Raw genomic sequence first — 26,813 nt, 5'->3', positions numbered from 1 at the left:
TGAATGCTGGTGAGATGTGTCCCCTAAGGCCCACCCCATCTTCTGCCTGAGCTCTGGTATTAAGTCAGAAAGGTGAGCATTGCAGCGGTCAGGTGGAGGAGAGAAAGTCAATGTCAAACAGTCTCAGATGCCATCAGCAGAACTGGGCACAGCTGCACAGAAGGGTCTGGATTGCTCTGGACCAGGCATGATGCCACACTCTCAGTGTCATCCTGGGCAGAGTTTCAGGAGCTACTGAGGGCCTCTCACCGTCCCATAGCCTTCCAGGACCTGGGAGTGGGGAGGACCTGACAATTAGTTCAGATAGTCTTTAATTTTATATAGTTATGAAAAGCAAGATAATTTTAACTACAGTTGGTGACCACTGCTGTGTGGTTCTCCTCTAGTCATTGCTTCATCCTACTTTCCTTTTGAGGGGGGAGGGTTGGAGATGGGACTTTTGGAGTAGTCAGGGACATTTTAGGGTTCCCGATAAGTGAAAGTTGAAATACAGTTTGGGTTAATGGGACATATACATATTTATATATAGTTTACATACACATACATAAGAATTTCAGACATAGTATATATTATAGATAGCATTTATATAATACGTACTTGTAAATACTCTATGTGCTCTGCATATACATGTACATATACACATGTGAATTTATGTACTACAGATTTATAGCATATGACTGAGGGGTACCCAGGGACCTCAAACTGTTAAGAGGTGAACACTCTAAAAGGGACTTGGCCATCTGTGCAAAAGGCAAAGGAAGCATAGTCTTTGTGTGATAGATTTTTGATTGAATTAGTGTATATGTGTGTGTATTTGTGTGTGTGTGTGTGTGTGGGGAGGGAGGGAGAGAGAGAGAGAGACAGAGAGAGAGAGAGAGAGAGAGAGAGAGAGAGAGAGAGAAGAGAAAGAATTTCTAATAACAGTTTCAAAAAAAAAACTCCAAAAAAAATAAATACCTACCCTATCATGGGTGAATGCTTAGCCAAACAGACTTGACCCAAAGTTGGGCCACTGAGACTGAAGGATTAGACAGGTCTAAGGTACCTCTTTGGGCAGGAAACCACAAGAAAAGGGTAGCACAGGTCAGCGGTGGGAGGAGAGGGGAGGTCGGGGGGCAGAGAGACACACACACGCGCTCCATTATTCCAAATTGAAGTTCAGTTTCCATTTATTATTAGACCCCTTTATCTATGTAATGTATACGATGCATGTGTTACGTATACCACATATACACATATATTTTATATATGTAATTTCCTTGTGTATAAGGGAGCCATCACTAACTGCTACCCTGGTGTAAAAGTGGCTTCCGGGAACAAAGCTGGTGTCATCAAACAAAAGATTATTTACAATTACTCAGTACACAAGAACACTTATTATGCCCTGGATATTATGAGCTATACATGCGAGAAATTTGGTAGAGCTTCTCCCAGATTTGACCAAAAGTCTAAAATTTACATGTCTCTAAATAAATGACTTGTGAACTTGAAGGAAATGAAAAACAATTATTACTAAGAATAAACAAATTTCAATCCATCAGCTACGGGGGATATTGAAGTTTCTAGTCTATAAAAAATGATATCCAGAGCTGTTACCATGCAGAGGTAATCGGAGGGAATGCAGCAGGGCACGTAGGGGGTGACATTGCCAGGAAGATAATTAATAAAGTTATTTTTCTAGCTTGTGCAATGTTTGCGATACTTGTAGGCTGCTAGAAATTTATTATATGTTGTGATGTCATGTCTCACTTCAAATAAATAGTCTTTTCTAAGTTTGTTCTGTTTCCCTTAAAAATTGTTTCAGTTTCAGATTTTACAACACTCAGGCCTGCCCCTGGGGGACATGATTATTATCTTCTTATAGATGAGGCAATTGAAAATCTGAGAGGTCAGGTGACTTGTCCACAGTCACATAGTCCAGGGCTGGGCTCCAAGAGCCCAGCACCCAAGTGTCACCCACATGCTATGCTGCCGTCCTGGTTGGGCATGGCTGGCATGCGGTTTTGCTTCCCTGCATTAGTGAGTGGCAGCTGCTAGTGGCCAGAGCTCTGGAAGGCAGGATTTGGGGGGGGGCTCTCTGCCATCAGCTTTTTGCAGGCTTGTGGGTAGTTGCCTGCTGAGGAGGGGAGGTGAGTTTGCACATGTCACTAGAGGGAGCCTAGAGCTGCTCTCTCTCTGGGCTTTAAGGGGAGTAGCCACCTGGGGAGGTGACCCAATCCTCATGACTGCTTTTGGCTGAAAAATCGTTTTGCCTTTTCTCAATTCTTTCAGTCTGTCCGCATCTTTTATAGCTTTGGGGGAGGTCTCCCAAAGGAGAAACTGTCCCTAGGCTGCTGGGAGAGTGGGTTGGTGGGGGTAAAAATCAGTAAGCCTTAAAGCCTTGTATGCTGTTGATGCAAGGGGACGCAGGACAGGACACAGCCAGGCCCCCGCATCTCCTCTGTAGCTCCCCTCCCGCGGCCTGTGACATCCCACCTGGCAGAAACTACTGAGATGTGTAGAACGTCACCCACTTCCTTTTATGCTGTGCAGTTTCCACAAAACTCTTGGCATATTGGGTGGGCCCAAGTTATCTTGCATTTTCTAAGTCAGTGACAAAATATATCACCTGCAGCTTCTGTGTCTGGTCTCTTTGCTGAGTTTGCTTCCTTTTGTTTTAGTCAGTGTTGAGAAAAGGGGGGTGGCATTTCTAGGCATTGGCAGTATGGAGATGAGGTTATGAGGTACTGGGTCTATTCTTTTGTGTTTGGGGAGCTTAGTGGCTGTTCTGCTCTATCTTTCGGAAATGTTCATCAAATCTACATTTTTCTCACTAAAGCTGGTTTTGATTCTGCTTTTTGCATTTTCCCCACCCCTGAAATCTTTGTTGAACCCAAAGATCTGACATTTTATCCTATTGTCTTTGTGTCGTTTTGTGTTTGTCTGTGGCTTTCTCTTCTTACTTCACAAAGGACTGCATCTTGCTGTAGCCCACTGAGTGTGAGGTGTGTTTTAAAAGCATTCTTCAGGTTTCTGCAGGAGATCTTTTTCAGAGTTTTTCTCTAAGTTTTCACTATGTTTCGTTTGCTTTTTCTTCTGTATCCATTCTTTATACTTGTAATCATTTTTTTTCTTTAGCCTGAAGATTTTGTTTTCTGACTGTAGCTAGGAGATGATCAAGAAGAGGGACTCGAAGACCCTAAAATAGGTTTTACTTATTAGGGGGCCAGTGACACATTGTCCTGCTTCCTTGATGCTGTTTCTGAATGTGGGGCCTGATGATGTGGAAGGGGCCTATGGTCCTCCTGGTTTATCCCAGGCAGATGAGACTTAATATTGTTTTCTACGGCGACTGTAACAAGCCTTGGTTGGCCACTTTACTTTTTCAAGCCCATTTCCATTTCCCCCAGATGCTGGTGATAGTTTTATCCTGAGTCCTTATTTTCAGCTGTGTTGGAGTCCTTATTTTCAGCTGTGTTTTCACAGGCATTGCAGTGAGGGTCTGAGAAGGACTATCAGGAGTTTCCAGCCAGATTCACACGGAATGGGACTCGGCCAAGGTTGTGCAGCCAGCTGGTGGTGGAACTGAGTGTGTAAGCCAGGGGTCCTTTCTCCAGGCAAATCCTCAATCTTCACAACACCTGCTGCCCTTGTCCTGTCAGGGCCTGAGCGATGATGTGATTTAGCAAGTGGCACCTTTGTTAGAATTTCATTTCTGTTCCAAGAAAAGAGTTTTAGCCTGAGGTGGGGCCATGCTGATGGGGCTGCACTCCTAAGACCACGCATTGGACTTTTGCGGGTTAAAAAAATGCACACGGAACTAAAAGTGGCTGAGTGCTAGGTCCAAAACAAGAAATGTGTTTCTGTGTCCCCGACATGAATTTCTAGGCATTGGCAGTATGGAGATGAGGTTATGAGGTACTGGGTCTATTCTTTTGTGTTTGGGGAGCTTAGTGGCTGTTCTGCTCTATCTTTCTGAAATGTTCATCAAAGGCTATGCTCTGAATTGCTATGTGAGTACCCACCTCCCATCTGCTTTGGTGAGGCTCACCGCTTCAGACAGTGTCAATATGTGCGGGGACAAGTGGGCAGGCTTGATGATTTACCAGGCTGGCTGACCAACATGGCTCTAGTTACTCACCATACCATCGTCAAACCTGAGACCTCAGAACTTATCAGTCTCTTCTATTGGATTGCTTCAATTCTGGCATGCAGGTAATTTTAGCTTTAGCTTGTTGAAGCCCTTTTGTGCTCTGTCCTTAAAAACCCTTCATTCCACGTTCAATGGACATTTAACAGGTCATGGTGGATGAAACCCAGCTGGCAACAACAGACATGTTTGCCAAAGATTAACTGTTTTAAGGGAGCTTCTCATACCAACTATACTTGTGATAATACTCAGACCTTAAAAAATATTTTATCTACACAGTTACCAGTTTGGTGATTTATGTAACGCCAGTTACTATTATCGAGTTTGATTGATGCTGTGCAACCCTGGTTTTTACTTTATGCAATTAAATGTTAATATACTTATAAAAGCTGAGCACATAAACCAGTATCTGTCAACTAGTCTGAAACACTCATAGGTTCTATCTGTCTCCTTGCCACTGTGTTGCAGTGAGAATGTGAGGACAGGACAGAGACTCAGAATCCACAAATGCAGGGAAGGTGGACTGGATTGTCAGCTTGTTGGAGTCCCAGTGTCTTCATCTTTAATATGAGAGTGAGTCATTTCCGGTTCATAGCCTGATTTTTATGATGAAGTGAGATGCTATGTTATGGCAGGCCAGATTCTGGCAAAGAAAAGCTGCTCCATAAGTTCACTTTCTAGGTCCACCTCCTGAGTTTATTGACTACCACCTCATTCAAGGCATTCTGGTCTGTGAAGCCAAGGTGGATGCCTTACCTGCTTTATTTTTCAACCTGGCTTCATTGTCAGGCTCTCCCACTAGAATGGGGATTTCAGGAAGGCAGAGCACACAGTTGCTAATCTCTGCTCTGTCTCTGGTGCCTGGAATCATGTCTGGTGTACTGTAGACACCTAGTAAAGGATTAGTCAGTGACATTCACATGTGAGTTGAATTAATTCAGAGCGGTTAAAAAGGAGGAGTGAGAATTGCCAAACTGGAGGAGTTTGCTGCTTTTTCATGCAAGAAGCATTATGATATAGTTGAGAGGGCTTGTGCTTTGGGGTTGGATTCAAAGTAATTCTTCTTCCCACTTTGTCCTTTCTAAGCTGTGTAGCTTTGAGGAAGTTATGCAACCTCCCTGAGCCTCAGGTTCCAATTTTGTAAAATCACCCATTGAGATGTGAATGACCTGTGACCTCTCTGCAGCTGCTCCCTCAAAACTGATAAAGAAAAAGACGTGCTCACTGTGTGAGGAAAGATGAAAGATGCTCTTTTGCTGCTGAGGGGGACAGAGCCCTGGCCACGGGCCAGGAGAGTCAGGCCCATCCCAGCGTGCACTTCTCACTGTACAGCCTCAGCCTTTTCCTGCCTGTTTCCCCACCTGCAATGTTAGGAGCTGGGCCACGTGATCATTTCCCTCTTTGGATGTGGGAGAGCAGCAGAATTCCTGCATCTGCTCCCAGGCTGATTTTTTTGGAGAAAAAAACAAAAGTCCTGCCTTGTGGGGTATTCTCTCCAGCTGCCCCCCAGCTGAGACTCTTGTCCCCCATCCTCCCCACCCCATGTTGAAGCTGAGTGCTGACCCCACCAAGGGCTCCTCCTTCCTCTTGGTAACAAGGCGCCACAGGATCTGCCTCCCTGTTGCTGGGGAGCCTGCTTAGTCAACTCCATGCCCTCTTGGATGGGTTTGCAGATGGGCACCTGGGGGGAGAGGCATGTGAGAGGACATGTCTGTGTCCTGTCCTTGCAGGAAGTACAGACACACCCCACTGAGCCTGCAGCAGATACTTGGAGAAGGTGGACAGAGCTATTTGAGGACCACCGGGCACTGCTGTGTCCCAGCTAACAGGCAGCTGCCATGATGGGGGACAGTCTTAGGGGGTTTCAGAAATCAAAGGACCCTTGGAGAGGGTTGTTAATTCACTGCCTTCTGTTACATAAAATCTCTGGCACTGGGAGGTCATATGACTTTCCCAAGGTCACACAGCAGTAGGTGGTGAATGAAGCTGGGATCAATTGCTTATCACAGCACACCCTGCTGATCCATTTGGAAGATGATGGGCCGGCTCTGAGAGCTCTTTAAAATATTTTGTTCATGAGATCACACCGCCTGTACACATACACCACAGCTGTCTTTCCATTTCTAATTGAAAGATTGGGACTGAGTTTAGCTAATGCGTGTTCGATATCTACCATGTGCCTGGCATGATTCTGAGTCTTTACACATGTTAAATTTACCTAATCTTCATAACAACCCCAATTGATGGGCACTGTTACTATCCTCACTTTACAGATGGGGAAATTGAGTCACATAGGGGTTTAAGAACTTGGCAAGGTCATGCAACTAAAAAAAAAAGAAGAAAAGTTCAGTGGGTTCCCAGCCCTGGGGTTCATATTGAATCACCCCCCACCCCCAGCCCCAGTTCCCCAGGGTGGGCTTATCTGAGGGCTGCTGACCTCATTGAACTCTCCACAGAGAGTTTGGAGAAACTGGATCTGGAAGGACATGGGAATATTGAAGAAGATTCTAGAATGCTACTGTTTTTCTCAGTCCTATCTTTGCACCCTCCCCTGACCTGCCTCAAAAGTTCGAACACGTCTCTGGTCCAGAAGACATCCAGCAGCAAGTTCATTATTCTCTTTGAAGTCTGTCTGCTCACTTCCACCTTTGTTGTTTTCGCTCCTGGATTTATTATAATGGGCCAAATTAACCTGAGTTGGCTCATGGAGTCTCTGGGAGAAAGAACTAAATGAACAGATCAGACACTGTTTCCTGGTCCTTGGGGAATGCCCAAGTCATCAGAGAGACATCTTATTTATAATAAATTCACTGTTCAAAGAGCTTTAAAACATTTTTTTTTTCCTATTAGGAGTATTGTTTCTATCTGTTGAGTCCACGAGAGTTTGACATTGGATGACTTTATAAAACATTCTCCTAATTGGATTTGTTAAAGCAAATAAATCAAACACTAATTGGAACGTGCCCTGCCATTATTTTTGCTTACTGAATTAGATATAATGGTGTGAAGGCCTTCTTATCATATTTGTGCACTTATTTAAACACCCCCCTGGCACACACTTCTGCAAATTCAATTAGATATTCAAAAAAGGAATTCAATTTATGCAAGGCCGGTTTACATTCATTCCGGGGGGCACCGCTCGCTGCGCTGTGATAGGCTGCTCTTGTTAATAAGCCGCTTCGATATTGCCCTGCCTTCAAAGCACTCACCGGCACAAGGGCGGAATCCCGATGATTTGGTGCGGATACATGCGTGTGTCTGCAGAGCAGGTGTGTGAGCTCCGCGCTTGCTCGGGGGCTGGCAGTTGGAAGGGCTCCATGCTGAGTTTAATGCTCTGTTGTGGCTCTGAAATTTTTACTAATTTTTTTAGCTCAAGGCTCTGCAGCTTAGTTCTGCACCAAGCTCACACATTTTGTAGCTGGACCTACCCAGGGGGTCGTGCTGGTTCTCAGAACTTTGGGTCAAAGAGAAGCTCTTCATATCAGCCCCGGCTCTGCCTCTGTGGTGCAGAGTAGGTGCCCACGCTGGCCTTGGGCTCATCATCCGGGAGGTGGGAGGATTTCTCCCTCCACATGCAGAGAGTGAAGTGCTGGTGTCAACTGAGGGAGCTGTGACCTCTCTCGTGTCTTCTCCTGGGGGCTGGTGGGGAGCTTTGGAAGATGATGGAGACAGGATTCTTCCTCCCACTTCCCAGAGGAAGGAAGAGACTTTCTACAATGAGAAATGGGAAGGAGATGCCGAGAGCACGTGGCATGGAGCACCCCAGTGGTGAAAGTCAGTCTCTTCCGTGTCTGCATGAAAATCACCAAGATTTACACGTTGAGCAACAGTCAGTGAGTTATTGTCTGCAGGCTAGTCCTGGACCTTTACCTGCTTTTACTCAGCCCACCCATGAAGAAGAGGTTGGCACTATTTATTTTTATGTAGAAGGACTGGGGTGTTAGCCAGAGTGTGGGGGGAGGGGGTGAGAGGATTCCCCAGAGACAGAGTGGGGAATGAAACAGGCAGATCTGCTGAAATACACTGCTGAGGGGAGCAGCGGGCGAGACAGGAGAGGTCTGCTGCGCCATGTGGGTAGCTCCCTGGCCAGCCAGGGATCAAACTCGTGCTGCAGATGCTTCCGGATAACTTCATAGTGCAGCGCTTAACCCCTTGCGCCACCAGGGAGGCCCCCTGTACCCCAGTTTTGTACGCATAAATAAATATTTAAAAAAAATCCCTTCCACTACTTCCGCCCTTTCCTGTGCCCCTAACCATTAGTGCGGCTACATCTATTGGAGTTGCTTCCAATTGTGGGCTCTCTACTCCTCTGGGGTGACTAGGCTCCCCCCACCCCAGGACCTTTATGACTTCTTACACATGTGGAGCCCCCATCTCTACTATTCCTCCTCCCCACCAAGGGAGGGGTGTGTGGCCATGCCTGGCTCTCAGATCGCAGAGGGGCCTCTGGAGCCTGGCGTGGGGCAGAGGCACGCAGCTCAATGCCACTTTCATGGGCACTGGGGAAGAGCTAGGGTCACCCACTCCCCTCAACCAGAGCTTCCTTTCAAGGTCAGGACTGCCTTCCTAGTTCATTGCCATGGCAACGTAGTGAAACAGCGAAGACCTTAGAATTAGCCAGGGTTCAAGGCCTCCTTTTTGTTCATTGTGATTTGTGTGGTCTTGGACTAGTTTTTTAAAAATTTTTTATGCTTCAGTTTCTTTATAAAATAGGGAATCATGGTCACATCTATCTCTTGAGTGAGAGCGATCATTAAATGAGCAAATACTGGCCAACACTTAACAGTGCCTGGCACATAGGTAGGGCTGCACATGGTATGTGGGTTAGTATTGTGGACGCTCAGATCTAGTTGGGATTTGTCTCTGCTCAGTGGCTTTCTGTCTCCATCTCTTTGACCTTGCACACAACTACTCAGCGCCATTGCCTGCCCCCGCTGGTAAGTGCACCCCCTGTCTACACCCTGCTCCCTGTTTAATTGTAAGCATTCCTGCCTCCCTTTGGACCTGTTGCTGCCTCTGGTGTTTCTCCTCTAAAGACTCCATCACCCGTACATGTCTCACCTCACTCTTCTGCATGAAGGTTTCTCCTTGGTCCATACATTGAATTCCCCTTGCTGTCTGTATTCAGACTTAACATCTCTACTGTACCTTTGCAGGATCAGGGTACATGTTCTTAAGAGATCCAGCCTGAGCCCTGAGCCCCAACCTCTGGCTGCTGCAAGGCCTCCTTTGGGTTCGCCTTGACCCCTAGAGTAGCCCAGGGGAGGAGGGGCTAGGCTGGCTCGTGTACACGCTTGCAGGTAAGGACCTGTGTTCAGCTGTTGGTTGAGCAGTGCAGGTCAAGCACTGGTGACAGGATGTGTTAAAGACCGCAGTCCTGACACTGCAAGGAGCTGGATTCATGTTTTCCTGGAGTGTAGTGTTGGAGCTTGGTGTTGGGACACAGTGCTGGGCTCCCCAGTGTCAGGGACACCCTCAGAGCACCGTGGTATGTGTACGAACGGGATTCCAGGGCTTACTGTTCTGGCTGTACATGCAAAGGAAGGGTGTTCCTGTGTACACTTTTCATGTCAAATCACTTTGATTTCTGGCTGTGTTGTCAAAATGATGAGCTCTGCCCACAGCTGTGCTGGCCGCATAGGGCAACTGAAGGCACATTTCCACTTTTAGGGGGGGTATTTTGACCAATTTTCTCTCTTATTGCAGTCCCACAACTGAATATCACAGACATGGATTTCATTTCTGGAAGCAGGAATGGGATTGGGTTCTGTGGACACACAGAGTTTTGAGAGAGGCAAGGTTGGGGCTAAGGAAAGTTCTCGGGCTTTGGTACCATACAGCGAGGGGTAACATCTTGACTTCACTGCTTCAAGGAGTCAGTTGACTTCCCTGACTAATACTGTGGCTTTAACATGGACAATCAAAAGAGCATGGCCCGCCGTGAGGTTCAGCCATCATTATAAGGAGGCCTGACCAAATGCCGTACGTGAAGTCACTCTTTGCCGCCAAGATCCCTACCTGGGTCTGTGCCTTAGTAGCCCTGATGCCAAGTTCCCATCTGAAAAATGAAGGGATCGGTGCTTCTCTCTTAGAGCAGGGGTTGGCAGACTATAGGTCCTGAGCAAAGTGGAGCCAATCATCTGATTTTGTCAGTCAGGTTTCATTAAAGCCAGGTCACCTGTGGTCTAGGGCTGCTTTGCACATTCATGGCAGATCTGAGTCGTGTGACAGACTATGTGGCAACACAGAGAATACCCTCCCCCTCTGGCCCTTTACAGAAAGTGTGTTGATCTCTGTCTTGGAGAGTGGTGGCGGATGGACTTGCTGCATCCATACACTTGCATATATAAACACACACTTACGGGGCTCAAGTAGGGTGCCTGGCCCCGAGCAGGAGCCCAGCAAATCTCTACTTCCACTTCTGAACTTAATTCTGTTCAAGAATACACAGGATCATATCTGAGAAATGCAGAGGCAGACACATTTATATTTTTATTGAATTCTATTTCTCTCTCATTTTCAAAAGAAGAGCTCATGTTTAAAAAAAATTCTGATTGGCACTATAAACTTTATTTATGCTTTAATGTATCCTAAAGTATGTATCCTGCACTATTTTGACTTCCCTTACAGATGCTGATATGCTATACATTACCAAGCCCAAATGGATTTTCAAAATCCAATTTCCTTGCTGCACTTTTCCATTTCTCTGTTGACTTTTTATGCTTGACTCACATCAGAGCATCTGGAGCCTTTGCCACATTTTGACCTCAACCTGTCCAGGGAAATAGCTCTGCTGTCCAGGTGCAGGAAGACAGTGCTGCGTCCTTGGCCTGTGACTGCTCTGTCTGCCTGGTCCTCCCCCAATTCTGTGGGTCTTCTCCAAAGCAGGACAGTTGCTGGGGAGGCTGAGCCCGGATCCCGGGGTGCAGGAGGTCTATGAGGATTGTGTTTTCTCCCAAAATGGTGATGTTGGGGACTGATATAAATTAAATGGCACCACTTACCCTTTCAAATGGAATAAGACAAACATCCAGATGGGTGTCTTTTGGGGATCTCTCCAGCCAGCAGTCTTCCCCAAGTAGCCCCCATAAACTCCTGCAGAGCTGGCCCGGAGAAGTTCACCAAAAGGCATCAACAGGGTGTTTGGAAGCTCAAGTGGAGAGGCAGCAAGATGCAGGATCATGCTTGAATATTTCATACTGTGGGTTTAGGGGAAGTCAGCCCTTGGCTGGAGGCCTGGTTTGGTGGTTGTGTGGTTCCTGAGAATTCCCAGTTCTTTCTGCGTCTCTGGAATCCTTGGCAGTTGCTCCTGGAAGAGTGTTATTAATTTTTGGAGTTTTTATTTTTAAAACTTTTCAAACATTATTTTAAATTGCAGGAACTTTGGTTTAGAACACCATATGTGATTTAGGGGGGCAGGCTCACACCTACCAGCAAAGCACCATAACCCTTCACCATAGACCATGGGCCCCCACCTCCCTCAGTGCCACCCACCTCCCATCCTCCACCTCTGATAGCCTCAGTTCTGTAGTCTTATAGTAGAGCTTGTTTTTGTTTTGTCTGTTCTTTTGTTTTGTTTCTTAATATTGCACGTGATTGTAGTCACCTGGTATTTGCTCTTCTTCTGGCTTATTTCACTTAGCACCACTCCCTCCAGTTCTAGCCACGATGCTGCCGACGTCAGCACTTTGCAGTGGTCATCTTGTCCAGATCCTTTCCTTGCGTGCGCTGGAAGGCCTGCGTGGCTGGCAGCGCAGGTGGCTGCTAGGTGTGTAGTCTGCAGCTCATTGCCTTGCTATTTCTCCATCTGTTGGTTGCGAGGAAGAAAATTTAGGAGGGATCGCTTAAAAAAAAAAATATATATATATATATATACTAAGTATATGCTCTCGCCTGAATAGCTTTTTAAACTTATCTCTGGGCCAAGGCAGACTGACAGGTAGCAGATATCTTGATTGCATCATATTGGGCCCCAGTGAGTTGCTTTTCCTGAATTGTCTGCTTAGGTGATGCTATCAATTTATATTGAGAATGATTATGAGAAATAGTCTCATGAAATGGGCCATTCACCCCTCGTGTGGATGCTGCTTCAGATATGGTTCATTATGGGAAGTGGGTTTTCTGTACCAGTCCCCCTGTGGAGAAGTTCTTGTGTGATCGAAGCACCTGGAATGGTTGTAATTTTCCCAAGCAATTTGGTTTTTATTGTATGAACACAGAGTGTCCAGTACTGAACAGATTTTCCTCTTTCTAGGGGCGGGCGGAAGCCCAGAGCTGAATATGCAATCTGCTTTTAGCAGGAGGGTGGGCAGGGCTGGCAGCGTAGACTTGAGCCCCTCTCCCTGTCCGGCTTTTCTTCCCTTTTGGGTCAGTTTATCCACCACCATCCTGCTATATTTCCTGCTTCTTTATATCAGGCCTGTGTGGCTGGGCTGCAGTGACAGTGGGCAGTCTGGTGAGCCCTCGGGCAGTGTTTGGAGGTGGCGTATGTTCTTGAGCTGCAGGATCAAGGGATGCCAAAGCATTGCCTGCTTATGTAATCCTGCTCTGCTGGGAGTCCGAGAGCTCCATGGACAGTGTGATAAAGTACAAGACAGGCGCTTGTTTCTAGAAACTCTCCTGTAGGGAGGGACACGGAGAACCACATAAGAGATGATAGTCTGGTGGAATGAGAGAAGCTTTGATGGGCCCAAAGGATATGGTACAAGTAGGTATCAAGAAGTAGACACTGCTTTGGACTCCATGCTAAGCTGACTCATCCTCGGGGAAGAAGAGAGGAATGTGACCTGAAAATATAAACTGGATCACAAGGGCCCTGGGCCTGCTGCTGGGAGACCAAACCTGCTTACTGGCTGTAGCCTGAAGGAGTCCCCAACACCCTGCAGGTGGAGGTGGGAAGAGTGGGTGGGTCCTCATCCCTTAGAGGACCGGGTCCAGTGGGCTCTCAGCTCAGGGACAGCTCCACTGGGTGGAGGCAGGCAGGTGAAGGGTGAGCAATAGATCCTGGAGACAAGCAGTGGGTTGTTAGGGGATCTTGCATGGGATCGGCAAGCCGGGTGCTCAAGGTAGAGCCCTCCTGGATCTTATCTAAAGAAGGCAGAAAATTGGTTTCATTAGACTGTTCACCAAAATTTACAGCTGATTTCTTCTGGGAGTTTTGGCACACCTCTATGCGCGCGTCTCGTGCACTCCACCTTGAGTGTATATGCGTGTGCTTGGATCTCGGCAAAATGCGTGAGGACAAGAGTCAGATCTGCTGGTCTTTGTAAAATAAGATCTTTGTGAAATGTTCCTGAAATAAAGAGGGAGATACCCAATGTAAAGGGCAGGACAGGACACAGTGCAGGTTTTCTGATCCCATGCAGACCGGTAAAGGAGGAGCCAGAGTCCTCAGTAGTTTTGCAGGTTTTTTATTTGGGGTTCACCAGGCATATGGCAGGCAGGGGTGCTGGCTGGGGGGCTGGGAGGCCTCCCAGCCTCCCAGCCCCCCAGCAAGTCTTCACTCTATCTGGGCACTCTGGCGTTCGTTCTGCTGCTTCTCGGCTTCTCTTTCAGCTTCTGCTTCGGCTTCTACTGCTGCTACTGGTGCTGCTGCTGGCGTCCCCCCGTGACGCCGCCCTTAAAAAGCACAGTCTTAGCACAGCTGACCCCATCTACCTATGCCCACACCCTACTCCAGGTGCCCGCCATCAGGCATGCATTCAGGACAAGGATCCATCTTCTATCCTGATGGCGGAAGGGCAGAAAAGCCTGATATTTTCTTTACCCTACACCCAACCACCCTGGAAGCTGCCTGGTTCTTCCCTCTTATGACCTTAGAAGTGAAGGGCCTTGTCCTTGGTCTGGGGAATATATTGACTTTCTGGTTTAGCTGAAACAGTGTGGGTTTTACAGCTGGGCCGTGAAATTCAACTTGGCTCCCACATTTCCCTTACCCGTCAATATACCAATTACCTTACTCTTAAACCAGGGATAAAAATCTGCCTTCCAAGTGGTGAGATGATAATGCTAAGTGAATTAAGCCAGAAAGTGAAAGACGGATATTGGATGATTTCACTTATCTGTGGAATATAAAAAAGACAAAACCCAGAAAATATCCACTGGCAGAGCACAGCAAAAACAATTCTTAGACTCCATGAAGAATATACAGGCTGCCAGAGGGAACAGGGGAGGGCAGGCGGGGCAGGGCACCCAAGGGGAAGTGTGGTGGAGAGTGAGTGAAGCATGGACACACACGGGGGAGTGAAAATGGAATCCCTAAGTCATAGCAGCATGCAAGTGTTTGGCCAATTAACAAAACCAAACCAGGAGCAGGCGCGGAGGGTGGGCGGCTTGTAAGAGGTGATTTTTATGGCTCAGCTTTGCAGATGGCGGGCATTCCTTTGTCTCCCACTTACAGGCTTTGTTGTGGGGTCTTTCCCAGCTGCAGGGAGGCCTGGGAACAGGGTTTTTGAGTGCACAGGAGAGAAACTCCAAAAGGTTTGCGGTGTCTGTGGCACTGCCGTGGCCACACGTGGCTTCTCTAGCCTTGGGGGCTGATGTCCGTTTCAGATTATCCATCAGCTCTGAGGAAGAACACTTGAGAGGCAGCAGCTCTCCTGTCTCGTCAGCTCCAGCCCATCAGGATCCATTGCCGCCCGCACGAACCTGATGTTGGTTCCCCACGGGCTGGGCTCCTGGTGGTGGCCGTGCAGGAAAGGAGGTAGTGCCGTCGGAGTCTGAGCTGCTGCAACGGTGTGTGTTGTGTTGTCATATCCAGGCCATCGTCTCTGCTGTTCTGTCAGAGAGGGTTTATAAAAGTGGTTTTGGGAGGACCTTGTGGTGTATGTTTGACGGACCATGTGGAGAGGAGCTTTCTAGGCAGAAGTAACAAGTATGAGACACTCAAGAGCAGGCCAAGCTGGGGGACTGTGGTGGGCCCACCGTCACGCTGGTGTAGCTTGATCTGTGTCCGGCATCCCACTCACACAGGTTGCCTCCTACATCCAAATACATAATTGCCTAGTGAGGGCCTGAGCTGTTGCAAGCTGGATGCTTGTTGTTCGTGGAAGCTGGTTGATTGCCTCCCTCTTGTCTCTGAAAGGTCAACCTCATCACTACACCTGGGCTGAAGTCTTCTCTGTCACCTGTTCCTAACATTTCCTTGGACTTCTGTCCATGTCTGTTAACCTCGTGTATCCAAAGTGGCACTGCCCATCTTCCCTCAATTCCCCAAATCACCTGAGACACATGGCTGTCCCTGGGGGTTGGTGCAGGTGGCGATGTGACAGCACAGGGCAGAGAACTGTTTCCAGCTCATGCTCAGAGACACTCCCTGGCCCTTCTGACTTAGCAGCCCTCTCATGCAGCCAGCTGCAGCCTTGATAGCAACACTGAAATGCACAACTGTTGATTAATTTATTTGTTTACCATCTGTCTGTCTCTCAACAGTGATAGCATGCCTCTTTTGTAAACCACTATAAGCTAGGGCCTAATACTTACTCAGCCAGATCTTGCAATAAGTGCTCAATTAAGTTATTGCTGAATGAATAAATGAGAGCAAACAGATCTTTTAGCTCCCACCAATGCATCTTCTAGTTCCCATCATGGGAAATTTCTCACTAATCCTGGCCTCCTGTAGGTTTCTGTATTTCATTGTATTTCTTGGACTTGCTCTCCCTCTCCTGTCCTTCTTTTGCTAGATGCTAAAATAAAATGCTCTAAATTCATGTTACTATTTAGTGTAAAGCTACGTAATACTTTCAACTCAAACCTTAACCCTGGTGATACCAAACATACTGTCTCCTTTGCCCAGCCTGAGACTCATGACCTAAAGACCTCCAGTAAGAAAAGGAAGTGGGGCCTCCCTGGTGTGAAGCTGTCCGTAGCCTCTGCAGCATGGGTTCAATTCCTGGCTGGCCAGGGAGCTACCCACATGGCATGGCAGACCTCTCCTGTCTTGCCCGCTGCTCCCCTCAGCAGTATATTTCATCAGTCTGCCTGTTCTGTTCCCTGCTCTGTCTCTGGCGAATTCTCTCACCCTCCCATGCCTCTGGCCTATACCCCAGTTCTTCTATAAATAAATAAATAAATCTTTTTTTAAAAAAGAAAAGGAAGTAGATAAATCTGTGATGTCACAGATTTCCCTTAGTGTTGCTGTCGCCAGATTCTGTATCAAATCTGTGAACAGCAGAGACCATTCCAGGTCTGGAAGCAGAGAAGGAATTTGTCCTTTGCAGCTGATGGGGGCCAAATGTGTGTGCTGTGTGAGACCACAGACCCAGGCGGGGCTGGGTTCTATACATGAATTGGAACCACACTTGGGCGTGTGATGGGGAACCAGCAGGTGGTTAGAGAGGGAGATGGTGACATGTTGATATGTTAAGGGGCAGTGGCAAGGTGGGACTGGGGTGTGAACTGGGATCTGGGAGACCAGTCTGGAGGCTGCTGTAGAACTTGGCTCTTCCGCTGCCTCCCTGCCTCTATGTTCCGCCCATAGCTCCCCAGCCCCAGAAGTATGCAAATCAAGACTGAGTGGATTGTTCAGGATGTGATAGTAGTGATATGTCACATGGCATGCACTTCCTCTCTCATCCCCTCCTCGGGGGAGCTCCCAGCCTTCAAAACCTTGACCAGTTCTCCTTGTCTTCTGCCTCTTCCTTCTCCAGGACAACCCCACCTGCCATTTTTCTAGACAGACCAGCACTTCTTAGCTGGAGTCCAGTCCTACATCCACATCTCTCTCAAGATCACTTGGGGCTGGAGATGTTCCACCCACAGCACTTGCCTACTCAATTGCTGTCAAAGTCATATTTTCGCACTTACTATAAAATGGTGCATGGCTTGGCCTTTAAAGGGGAAAGCTTCAAACACTATCAGCATTGGCTTTATTATCTTCCAGGGACATGATTGTCTAGTTCTTCACAAATATGATTTTTACTCCATGAAAAATGATTTTTCAAAAACTGCTTTTGTGGGGCAGAGGAAGGATGTTGACCACATGTTCTGTGCTGGTTACTTTTCATGTGTTCCTCCATCGAATCCTCTGGTACTTCTGCTGGGTGGCCCTTGCTCTCCAGCTGCGGGAACTGAGGCAGATGGACGTGACATCCGGCCCGAGCTGACCCTGCTTTGCAAAGCTGGGGTTGCGTCTCATTTTGGTAGACTCCAGAGCTAGTGCTCTCTGCTGCTTGGCATCGCCTCTCCATGTTGCAGGAAGCAATTACAGAGGCATGCCCTGGCATTCATTTTTCCTACTTAGAATGAGACGTTGCTGTTTACTTTCTCAGGAAGGAAGATTGAAATCAATGTAACTAGCCTTATTAACTTTTTTAAATAGGGGGGCCTGCAGATGCCAGCGCCTTTCCTGAGAGCACCAAAGCAAATATAAAAATCCAATTTGCTTGCCTTTTTTCTTTCTTTCTTTCTTTTTTAATCTTTCCAGAGTTTAAAATTCAAAGCTGTAAATGAAGAGCCGATGAGAGAGGGGCAATGGAGCAAGCTTCAGATGCACGGATGTATTTACCCTTATCTCTTTTGTCTGCAGGCGGCTGTTCCTTTGATGAGCACTACAGCAACTGTGGTTATAGTGTGGCCCTGGGAACCAATGGGTTTACCTGGGAGCAGATTAACACGTGGGAGAAACCAATGCTGGACCCAGCGGTGCCCACAGGTATGTGGCTCACTGTGTTTGGGGCTGTGATGGGGATAGTAACTTTTATAATGACTTGTAGAAAGAAGCTTTTTATGGCTTGAGCTCTCTCTGAGTGCAGTAAATGACTTTGTCGTTGTTGAGTTCCCCATCCCCAGGAGTATGCAAAGCAAGGCTGATTGGATTGTTCAGGATGTGATAGGAGTGATACCTCACCTGGATTTACAACCTTTGGGATTTCTTTTAGCGTGGAGGTCATAAGCATTAACTGCAAGCAGGGCATTCCTGGATTTTACTTAGGAGCCCAGTACTAGGATTTTAGGGGAAGGAAGAGCTTCCAAAGAATTTGAGGTTATTCTTTTCCACATAGATGCAGCTGTATATATGTAAGGAGATGTCTACAGCCATAGTGTCATTCGTGAAGTTAATGTCTTGACATCCCGAATGCAAAGCTTCTTTGTAGCCAATAGGACTAAGGGGAGATGGATCCCTGGATGAGGTAGGCCTATGGGAGGGAGTCATGTCTAAGATACTGTTAGGGGAGGTATACCTGGAGGAGGTACAGTAAGGGAGACCACAGTTAGGGTGGGGCAGGTCTGGGTGAGTCCAATTCTGAAGAGGTTTACCTGCTAAGTCAGGAAGAGTGGCTACCCTGAGAACATTAAGATCACCCCTTTGGGTAGTATGATCCCTGAGACAATGGTAAAGACAACTGGTTGTTGGAGAAGGAATTTGAGATTCTCTGTCTCCCTCACCAACCGAAGGCTACCGGTATCCTCCACACTGTTTTGTTTCCTACCACCCCTCCTGGTGCTCTTTCTCAGGCTCCTTTGTCAGCTCACTCTGGCCATTGACTGTTAGAGTTCTTCAGGCTTGTTTTATACTCATTCCATGTGTATTGGTCAGAGAGACAGAACCAACAGGAGGAGAGATTTATTATGGGAAGCAGTTCTCATGGTCATGGAGGCTGAGAAGCCCCATAATATGCCATCTGCAAGCTGGACAGCCAGGAAAGCCGGTGATGGGATTCATTTTGACATGTGATCTGAGAATGGGGAGCTGGTGGTGTGAGTCCTAATCTGAGTCTGAAAGCTTGAGGTCAGGAGCACTGATGTCTGAAGGCCAGAGAAGATGGATGTCCTAACCCAGGCAAAGAGAGGCAGGGTGTGAATTCAGTCAACATTATTGTATTTTCATGCTGTGGGTCCTTAACATTTGGTGATGCCCACCCACATTGGGGAGGGCATGTGTTTCGCTCAGCTGACCAATTTAGATGCTATTCTTTTCTGGAAATACCCTCACAGACACACGAAGAAGTTATATTTCACCAGGTATTTGGATATTCTTTAGCCCAGTTGAGCTGACACATAAAATCAGTCATTACACAATGGATGACCTCGACTTCAGCCATCTCTTACAAACTCTAGAATTACACGACCTACTTCCTAGCTGCCTTGTCTTCTTGGTGACTTCTTAGGAGAGGAAATTTCTAGGATGTCACTAAGCTGGAGACAGAGAAGATACTCAGAGATGTGCTTGTGAGGGTGTGACTGCCTCCAAAGTAGGAGGCCTACAAGGCCTATGTGAATTATTTGCATGAGTTTCTCCTGAGTGCAGACAAATATTCCAGATGGAATAATGCTGTGTTATTGTACAAAACTGAGCTTTTCAGATTTGGGAGGACCTTACTTTGGGTGAACAGAGTTGCTAACAGCTACACGTTCCCATTAGTAAGATGGCCATGGGATGACCTTCATACCCATTGCAATTTTTAATAATGTTGACTTGACTCTCAAGTGTCCCTGCTAGGGACCCCATGAGTTCAGAACACTTGTGCTGAAACATACCATATCTGCTCTGCCCTGCTTGGCTATCTTTGATGTTGACCACATAAATTGATATCGTGTGTGTGTGTGTGTGTGTGTGCGCGCGTGTGTGCGCGCGTGCACATTATGTGTGTTTGTGTGTTTACATACAGATCTATGCTCTTTCTATTTGTCTTTAGCCCATCTGAAGCTCTGAGGGTCTTGGAGGCTCTCCAAACTCAACATCTCCAAAATTAAACTCTTATTTCATTCATCTTATTTCATTCATTCCTGCTTCCCACCTACTCACTCTCAAGTACTTTCTTATCTTGTCTTGGGAAAGACCACTTCATCCACTCTGGTGCTGAGCCAGAGACCCAAGTCACATTTTTCCCTTTCCACCTCTTTCTATCAATAATTTGGTTTTACTTCCTCACCTGAGTGCAGCTCAGGTCTCTATCTCTGTCACCTGTGCCCAGTGCTGCCACATCAACTCTTACCTGGGTAGCTGGAAGATCTTCTAATAGTCACATTGGTGCTTCTTTTGACTTTAACCCACTCTCCATGCAGAAGTCAGAGATCATTTCAGATCACAGGCCTGCTCACGTTCCCTCTTCCTTCACTGCTTCCTCCCAGCTTCTGCTTAGCATTATTCTAAGGTTTTCTATTATAGTGAGGAAGAAGACCAGAACCTTGCTGTAGCCTTCAGTGTCCTGCTGGGCAGGTGCCACCCAGCCTCCAGTTCCACCATGTCCCACTTCCCCTTTGTCTGCTTCACACTGTCCTCTGTCAATTTCCAGTCTCCTACCTCAGGAACTCATATAAGGTAATACGAGAACTTTTCCTCCACCTTTGTCATGTCGTTCTCCTTCACATCTCATCTTTGACCTCACTTCCTGAAGATAGCACTGCCTAAGATGCTGCCTGGGTCATCTCTCTTCATAAAGACTTCCCATCACACCCTGTACTTCTCTGCAGTCACATGCAGAGAGCAGATGCTATTTGCTCAATGTATGCTTTACCCCCAGGTGAGGAGTTCCTTGCAGATCGGGGCCATAGCAATCTTGCTCACACCCTTAACTTCAGTCCCTAAAACTCTGCATCACACAGAGTGGCTACTAAATACAATCCCACTTTGACAGATGGATACATGGATGGGCAAATAGACTTTATCACATGCCTTTTTTAAATGAAGAAATGCATGATAACTATGATTAAATGTCTTTAGACCCTTTATGAAGTGATCACATGTTTTCAGTCTTTGCTACTATCCTTCCACTTTATGGATCAGAAAACCAAGGTGTCCAGATACTGCATGACACTGTGGCTTTTCCCACCGCCCTCCCAAAGGAGTGACTCTTGCTTTGAATCTTAATTTTCTCAGCCCCTCATTACGGCAGAGTGTCATTTCATAAATACTGGATTGTGCTAATACAATCTTCTGAGCTTTTCTAAATAGAGGCATTTGATAATGATCACTGAAATTATTCTGTCATGATGCGCCTGTGGATTTCAGCAGCTCTGCGTGCTTCTTAGGCAGAGAAGCATGAAAGTGAATTTGGATTAGGCGAAATTGTTTGTTCTTCTCATGGGCAAAGACCGAAATGGTATTTTTCCTTCTGTGATGCCAGCAGTTTCCATCTTTCTGGGAATCTAGTTGGAGTCTGTTTATTCAGATGTTTCACAACCTTTTCCTGATCCCCTTCTGCGTGACAAGCTCTGTGCTAGACCCTGGGTAAATCAGACCAAGTCAATTCAGCATTTCACCCCTCCGATGGCTTCCCCTGACCCACGGGATGAAACAAAATGCCTGCTCATGGCCTGAAAGTTGCTGCACAATAGAGTCTCTTCACTGAGCAATTTTTTTTTTCTTTCTAAAAAGTGCTTGAGCCACACTAGCTGTTTTTCAGTTCCTTGAACATGTCTGATTTTTTTTCCTGGCTCAGACCTTTGCACATGCTCTTTTTTCTTAGTGGAAAAAGTTTTCTCCAGTCTTCATTTGGCCAATTTTATCAGCTCAAAAGACTTCCTTTCAGGGACATCATCTCTCATTGGTCTAAGGAAAGACTCCCTCATTGCTCTGGCTCATACTATCCTGTTGTTCTCTTTCAAAGTCTTCATCATCGACTTTATAGGCCAGCCCATTCCAAGCTCATGCCATTGCCAAGTGACTCTGGAACCTTAATTCCTCTGCCTCAGTTCCTTTTTCTTTAAGATAAGAACCAGCATGAATGCCCATGGAGTGATGTCTGTGTGTGAAGTGTCAGCATGTGGGAGGGTCTAGTCAATGTTGGTTCCCCTGTGCTCTTTCTTATAATTAAAGTCTATCATCGACACATGCCTGATATTTATGGAGAAAAACCTGCATCTGTTATGCATTTAATTGTGTCCCCCAAAAGACATAAGTTGGAATCCTAACCTCAGCACCTGTGAGGGTGAGCTTCCTTGGCAGTAGGGACTTTGTGGCTGTAATGAAGTTAGGAGGAAGTGATGTTGGTCATACTGGGTCATCATACATCATACATTGTTACTGATAGGGGTGAGGAGACACAGACACATAGGAAAAAGGCCACATGAAGACAGAGGCAGGGACTGGAGCATCTGCAAGCCAAGGGATGCCAGAAATTGCCAGCAGATACTAGAAGACAGTAGAAGCAAAGAAGGATTCTTGCCAATACCTGACTGCAGTGTTTTGGCTTCTAGAACTGTAAGAGAGTATTTCTGTTGTGTACACCACTCCATCATGGTGATTTGCTGCCTTAGGAAACTAATGCTGAGCCCATCACACCTTAGACTCCTGATCCCTCATTGTTTTTCAGCATTAAATTTCATACCACAGTGTAGGAAGTCTTAGAGAAGCTTTTCTTTTTAAGAAAGTTGGCTTTCTTATGTGTTCACTGAGTGGGGTTAGGTATTTTCCTGTCCATTTCATCAAATGTGTATCCATCCTATGAGTTCAGAGATATTGTCTCTTCTGTATTTTGGCAAAAACCAAGCCCCAGAGAGAGAGAGAAAGTGACTGGTCCAAAGTTTTATAAGTTCTATATGACTGGGGAACCAGGCTTCAAATCCATGATAGAACAAAAATACATACTGTGTACATGGTACCATCATCAACTAAACATCTTTTAAAACTATTTCTGTTTGCAGACAAGATATATCATTGCTGAAATAATGCATATTCATGGTAAAGAATATGAACAATAGAAATAGCTCAGAAGGACAAAATAAAACCATATGCCCAACACAAACTTACATAAATATCTGTTTTCCTATTTAATGGTATTCTTAAACATTTTCTCATGGCATTAAATATTCCTCAAAAGCATGCATTCTAAAGTCTTCATAGTTTTCCATTTTGTGATGGTTCCACAGATATTTAAACCACCCTGTATTGTTACACCTTTAAAATCCTTTCAGTTACTCCTAAATCCTGTCACGGTGAGTGTTCCTGTGGTACATTGTCTCTGTGCTCATTTTTAATAGAAGTTATCAAATTTGTGTTCACATGTATTTTTTTCTGTATTCCCTTGACTACCAAACATAGAAAGGTTGTGTATTATTTTTGATAACTGGAGGAAGAATATCATCCACATGTCAAACATGAAATCCTGGAAATTTGCCCATGAGTTTCATATTGGGAAATGCTTTATGAAGTCTCAAGTCTTAAACACAAGTCAGGAACAGGTGCTCATTCCTGAGCGCACCGTGTTATAACTCTCAGTGCACATGGACCTCTAGAGATTAGCTGGAATTATATTACAAAGAGTAATTAGAGAGGTCCATGCACTGACCATTCAGGGTGGACATGACAGGCTCTCCAGTGTGCATTGGATAACAGCCTCTTTGTGGTCTGTGCTGAGCCAGCTCCCACTTTCCTTGTGGACAGGGCTTCATTTTGTTTATACCCGTAGCTTCCATGTCTAGAACTTAGTAGATTGCAGGGGATATTCATGAAATGAATTGCTCTTATTAATAATTGAACTTCCTCAGGACCCAGCATCTATCTCTTGCCTCTTTTGACTTCTCTTCTTCCCTTTTCCCTTCTCTGGCATCATGAGAGCAAAACCTTTGTGCTTTTGCTTGGGAGTCCAGTCTCCACCCTAGCCTCCTGATTTTGGAAATCACACATTGTGTAGAATCATGGTGGGATGTGGAGCTTGTTGGGAAGTGAAGGGGGTCTCACAGTAATTTTCCAGAACATTCCTATTTTTGAGAAAGATGATTTCTTTTGTTTTTAACCGTAAGCTCTACAGTTCACACCTTCATGTCTCTGGCTAGAAAGGCACCTTGTCCCCCTTCTCTTATATTAATACCCTGCATCAGAGATCACTTCCTCCAGAAAGACTTCTCTGATTCTTCCCTTTCTCATAGCATTTGCTTCTCATCTGTGCTTCTGTGGCTGAGTGTTTTACACATGATATCGCTGACTCCTCTTGAGGACCCTCACAGGGCATGCGCTGTGTCTCATTGCTGAAATCCCTGTGCCCTGCATGGGACTTGTCATGGAGAAGGTGGTCGTGTAAGGACTTAACTTGCTACTAGATTATTAGTGTCAGGAAAGTCAAGAGAGAAATGATTGAGAACATTTTCTGGGGAAGCCTGGAAAGTCAGGTGCTTTTTCTAGCATTTTCATTGTACCTAGGCTGTCCTTGGCTTTCATACTCGGAAGTGTGTTTGGACTCCTCTCCGTGTTTGGACAGGCCATTTGTTCCCAGGGTTTGGCCAATCAGGGCTCTTGTGCTTTGGAATTGAACCTTGGGGTAGATACTGGGGACACTGGCAGCAAACCCTTCCTTCCCTCTGGGGCCAGGCACAGTCTCACAGATGTGTAAATTCGCTTGTGACCTACATAAGGTCTCCCCACTGGGAAATTTTGACACTACTGTTTCATTAATGTAGTGCTTACATTAAAATGATCTGGAAGTATGGGCCTTTAAGTGTCCTTAATCACTTCTGATATTATTATTGATTGGCTTAAAGCTCTAAGCTCTTATGCTCCCGTTTAGTCACTGTTGAGTCAAGGCATTTTTCTTTTCCTCCTTAATGATAAAATATTATATATTAATTCTTAAAGAAATGCTGAGTTTGGACATTAAGTTAACTCTCTCCCATTTCTGGTCCCTCAAATATCACATTAATGGATTAAGGGAGAGAGAGCAGGTGCAGGGAGGGAGATGAGAGGGTGAGTGAGAAGGAGAAAGAAAAAGAAAAGGAGGAGGAAGGAGAAAGGGAGATTAAGAGAGCACCTATGTGTGTGCTAATAGTAACAATAATGCAGGGATGTGATGTTAATGTCGTAATTATTATGTGGCAGATATTAACACAAACAGTTAAATTTATTAATCTGTTTACTTTTCACAACAGCTGTCTATTGTATCTATATCAGTTCTCTGATTTTGTAAGTTAGAGAACTAGAGGCATAGAAAATATAAATGATTTGGCCAAGTCCATAGTTTGTAGATGCTGGAGCCAGTATTTGCCCGTAGCAAGTCTGTGTTCTTGACTCGCCGACTCTAGTGCCTCCTAAGAATGCAGAGGAAGAATTCCAGGAAGTTCTGTCATTGGACCCTTTTTTTTTAAAGGTTTATTTATTTATGCATACAAGAACTGGGGTATAGGCCAGAGATGTGGAGGGTGAGAGGATTCACCAGACAGAGTGGGGAGCAGAGCAGGTGCAACTACTGAAATACACTGCTGAGGGAAGCAGCGGGCGAAACAGGAGAGGTCTGCTGCACCATGTGGGTAGCTCCCTGGCCGGCCTAGCATTGAACTTGTGCTGCAGAGACTGCAGACAACTTCACAGTGCTGTGTTTAATCCCTTGTGCCACCCGGGAGGCATTGGTCCCTTTTTTACCACTATATTCAGAGCTGGCTTTCTTTCACCTTCCAGTGCTGCCTGGATGCATCATGGCTTATTTAACATCCAAGACAGTGGGAGAAAAAATGATCCAAATCACAATGTACCCCAAGTGCCTAAGTAAAAGGCAAGATCTTTGTCCCCAAACAGCTCTCGGAAAAGTTCTTACAAAGCATTTCATGTTATGGGATAGTCTCTTGTGTACCTTGAACTACAAAATTAATTGAGAAAGCTACATTAGCCTGTGCTAGTTTGGGATGTTAACAGGTTGGCAGAATTGGTAAGAAAAATGGTAAGGAAGTTGAAGGCAAGTTTAGTGTTATTCTGAAGGATTATAACCAGATTATGATGAGCTGAGAATGGCTTGGAAAAGCAACAGAAAATGTTTGCTGTGATCCAAATATACATCTGTCTGTTTCAGTACCCACATACACAATTACCTTGATATCAGTTTCCTGTGGCATCCCACCTGGATTCAAAAATTATTGTATCCAAGTGGTGTAATTGCAAGTAAACCGGTGTCATTGCATTTAAAAAGATCTTTCTCCAATGACAGACCCAGATGTTCATGTTTCAGATGACACTTTGAGTAAAAATGTTTCTATAATATGTGGAAGGAATCATATACCATTATTTTTTAACCTAGTGAATGTATGCTACTCATTGGACAGTGTTCTAAGGGCTTTGCATGATTTTAACTCATTTAGTGTCTCAATACCACCATAAGCTGTGGGCGCTATGATTATCCCTATTTTACAGATGAGGAAACTAAGGCCTGGAACGTTAAGTAGCTCACCAAAAGTTAATAATAACTGGAGAGTCCGAGATTTGAAACCGGGTCACCTGAATCCAGAGTCTGTGCTCTGAACCACTATCTATTTTTAATGTAATATATTATCTCATGAAACATGTGATCTCAAATCTGTATGTGTAATTAAATCATATTGTAGATACCAGAGGTATACTTTGTGGCTAATGGGTCGACATGCTGAAAATTCATGTGTTAAAGCTGCCCAATAACTTTTTTGTGGGGTGTGCTCCGTGGGAAAATGCCCTTTTTCTGCCCAGTGAGGGGGGGGCCTTCCCATCAGTGTGTTGAATTGACTAAGCCTATCAGTGTCCAGCCAGCACCGACCGGCGAGCCCGCCTGGTGTTCTAAATAATTTCTATCAGACGGGGCCATGATGGAGGCAGTGAAGCAGCAGAGACATGTAACCTCAAGACTCCTCAGGCTCCTGCTGCTTCCACTTCAGCCACTCAGCAAGCTACTGCCTAGAATCTTCGCAATTGCAGGGCCCTCAGCCCAGAGCAGTGGGGGGATGCCTTCCTGAAACGGCCACAGCTGCTCCCAGGCAGCATTTGTTTTTGAATAGATGGGTTGTCTTGTCT

General features: G+C 45.8%; 1 protein-coding gene across 2 annotated transcripts in view; it reads left to right on the top strand.

Annotated features, from left to right (window-relative positions):
* The window catches only part of PTPRT (protein tyrosine phosphatase receptor type T), a 917,718-nt gene that overhangs the window by 249,293 nt on the left and 641,612 nt on the right, over positions 1-26,813 (top strand). For both annotated transcript variants that reach the window (XM_054697687.1, XM_054697683.1), the window contains exon 2: positions 17,655-17,780. In XM_054697687.1, coding sequence (XP_054553662.1) covers positions 17,655-17,780 — 126 coding nt within the window. The remainder of the gene's footprint in view (positions 1-17,654; positions 17,781-26,813) is intronic.

This window comes from Talpa occidentalis, unplaced genomic scaffold, assembly GCF_014898055.3.
Source record: "Talpa occidentalis isolate TD23 unplaced genomic scaffold, MPIMG_talOcc4v2.1 talOcc4.10, whole genome shotgun sequence".
Taxonomy (NCBI): Eukaryota; Metazoa; Chordata; class Mammalia; order Eulipotyphla; family Talpidae; genus Talpa; species Talpa occidentalis.
The sequence above is the reverse complement of the archived record's forward strand: the minus strand, read 5'-3'. Positions and strand labels throughout refer to the sequence as shown.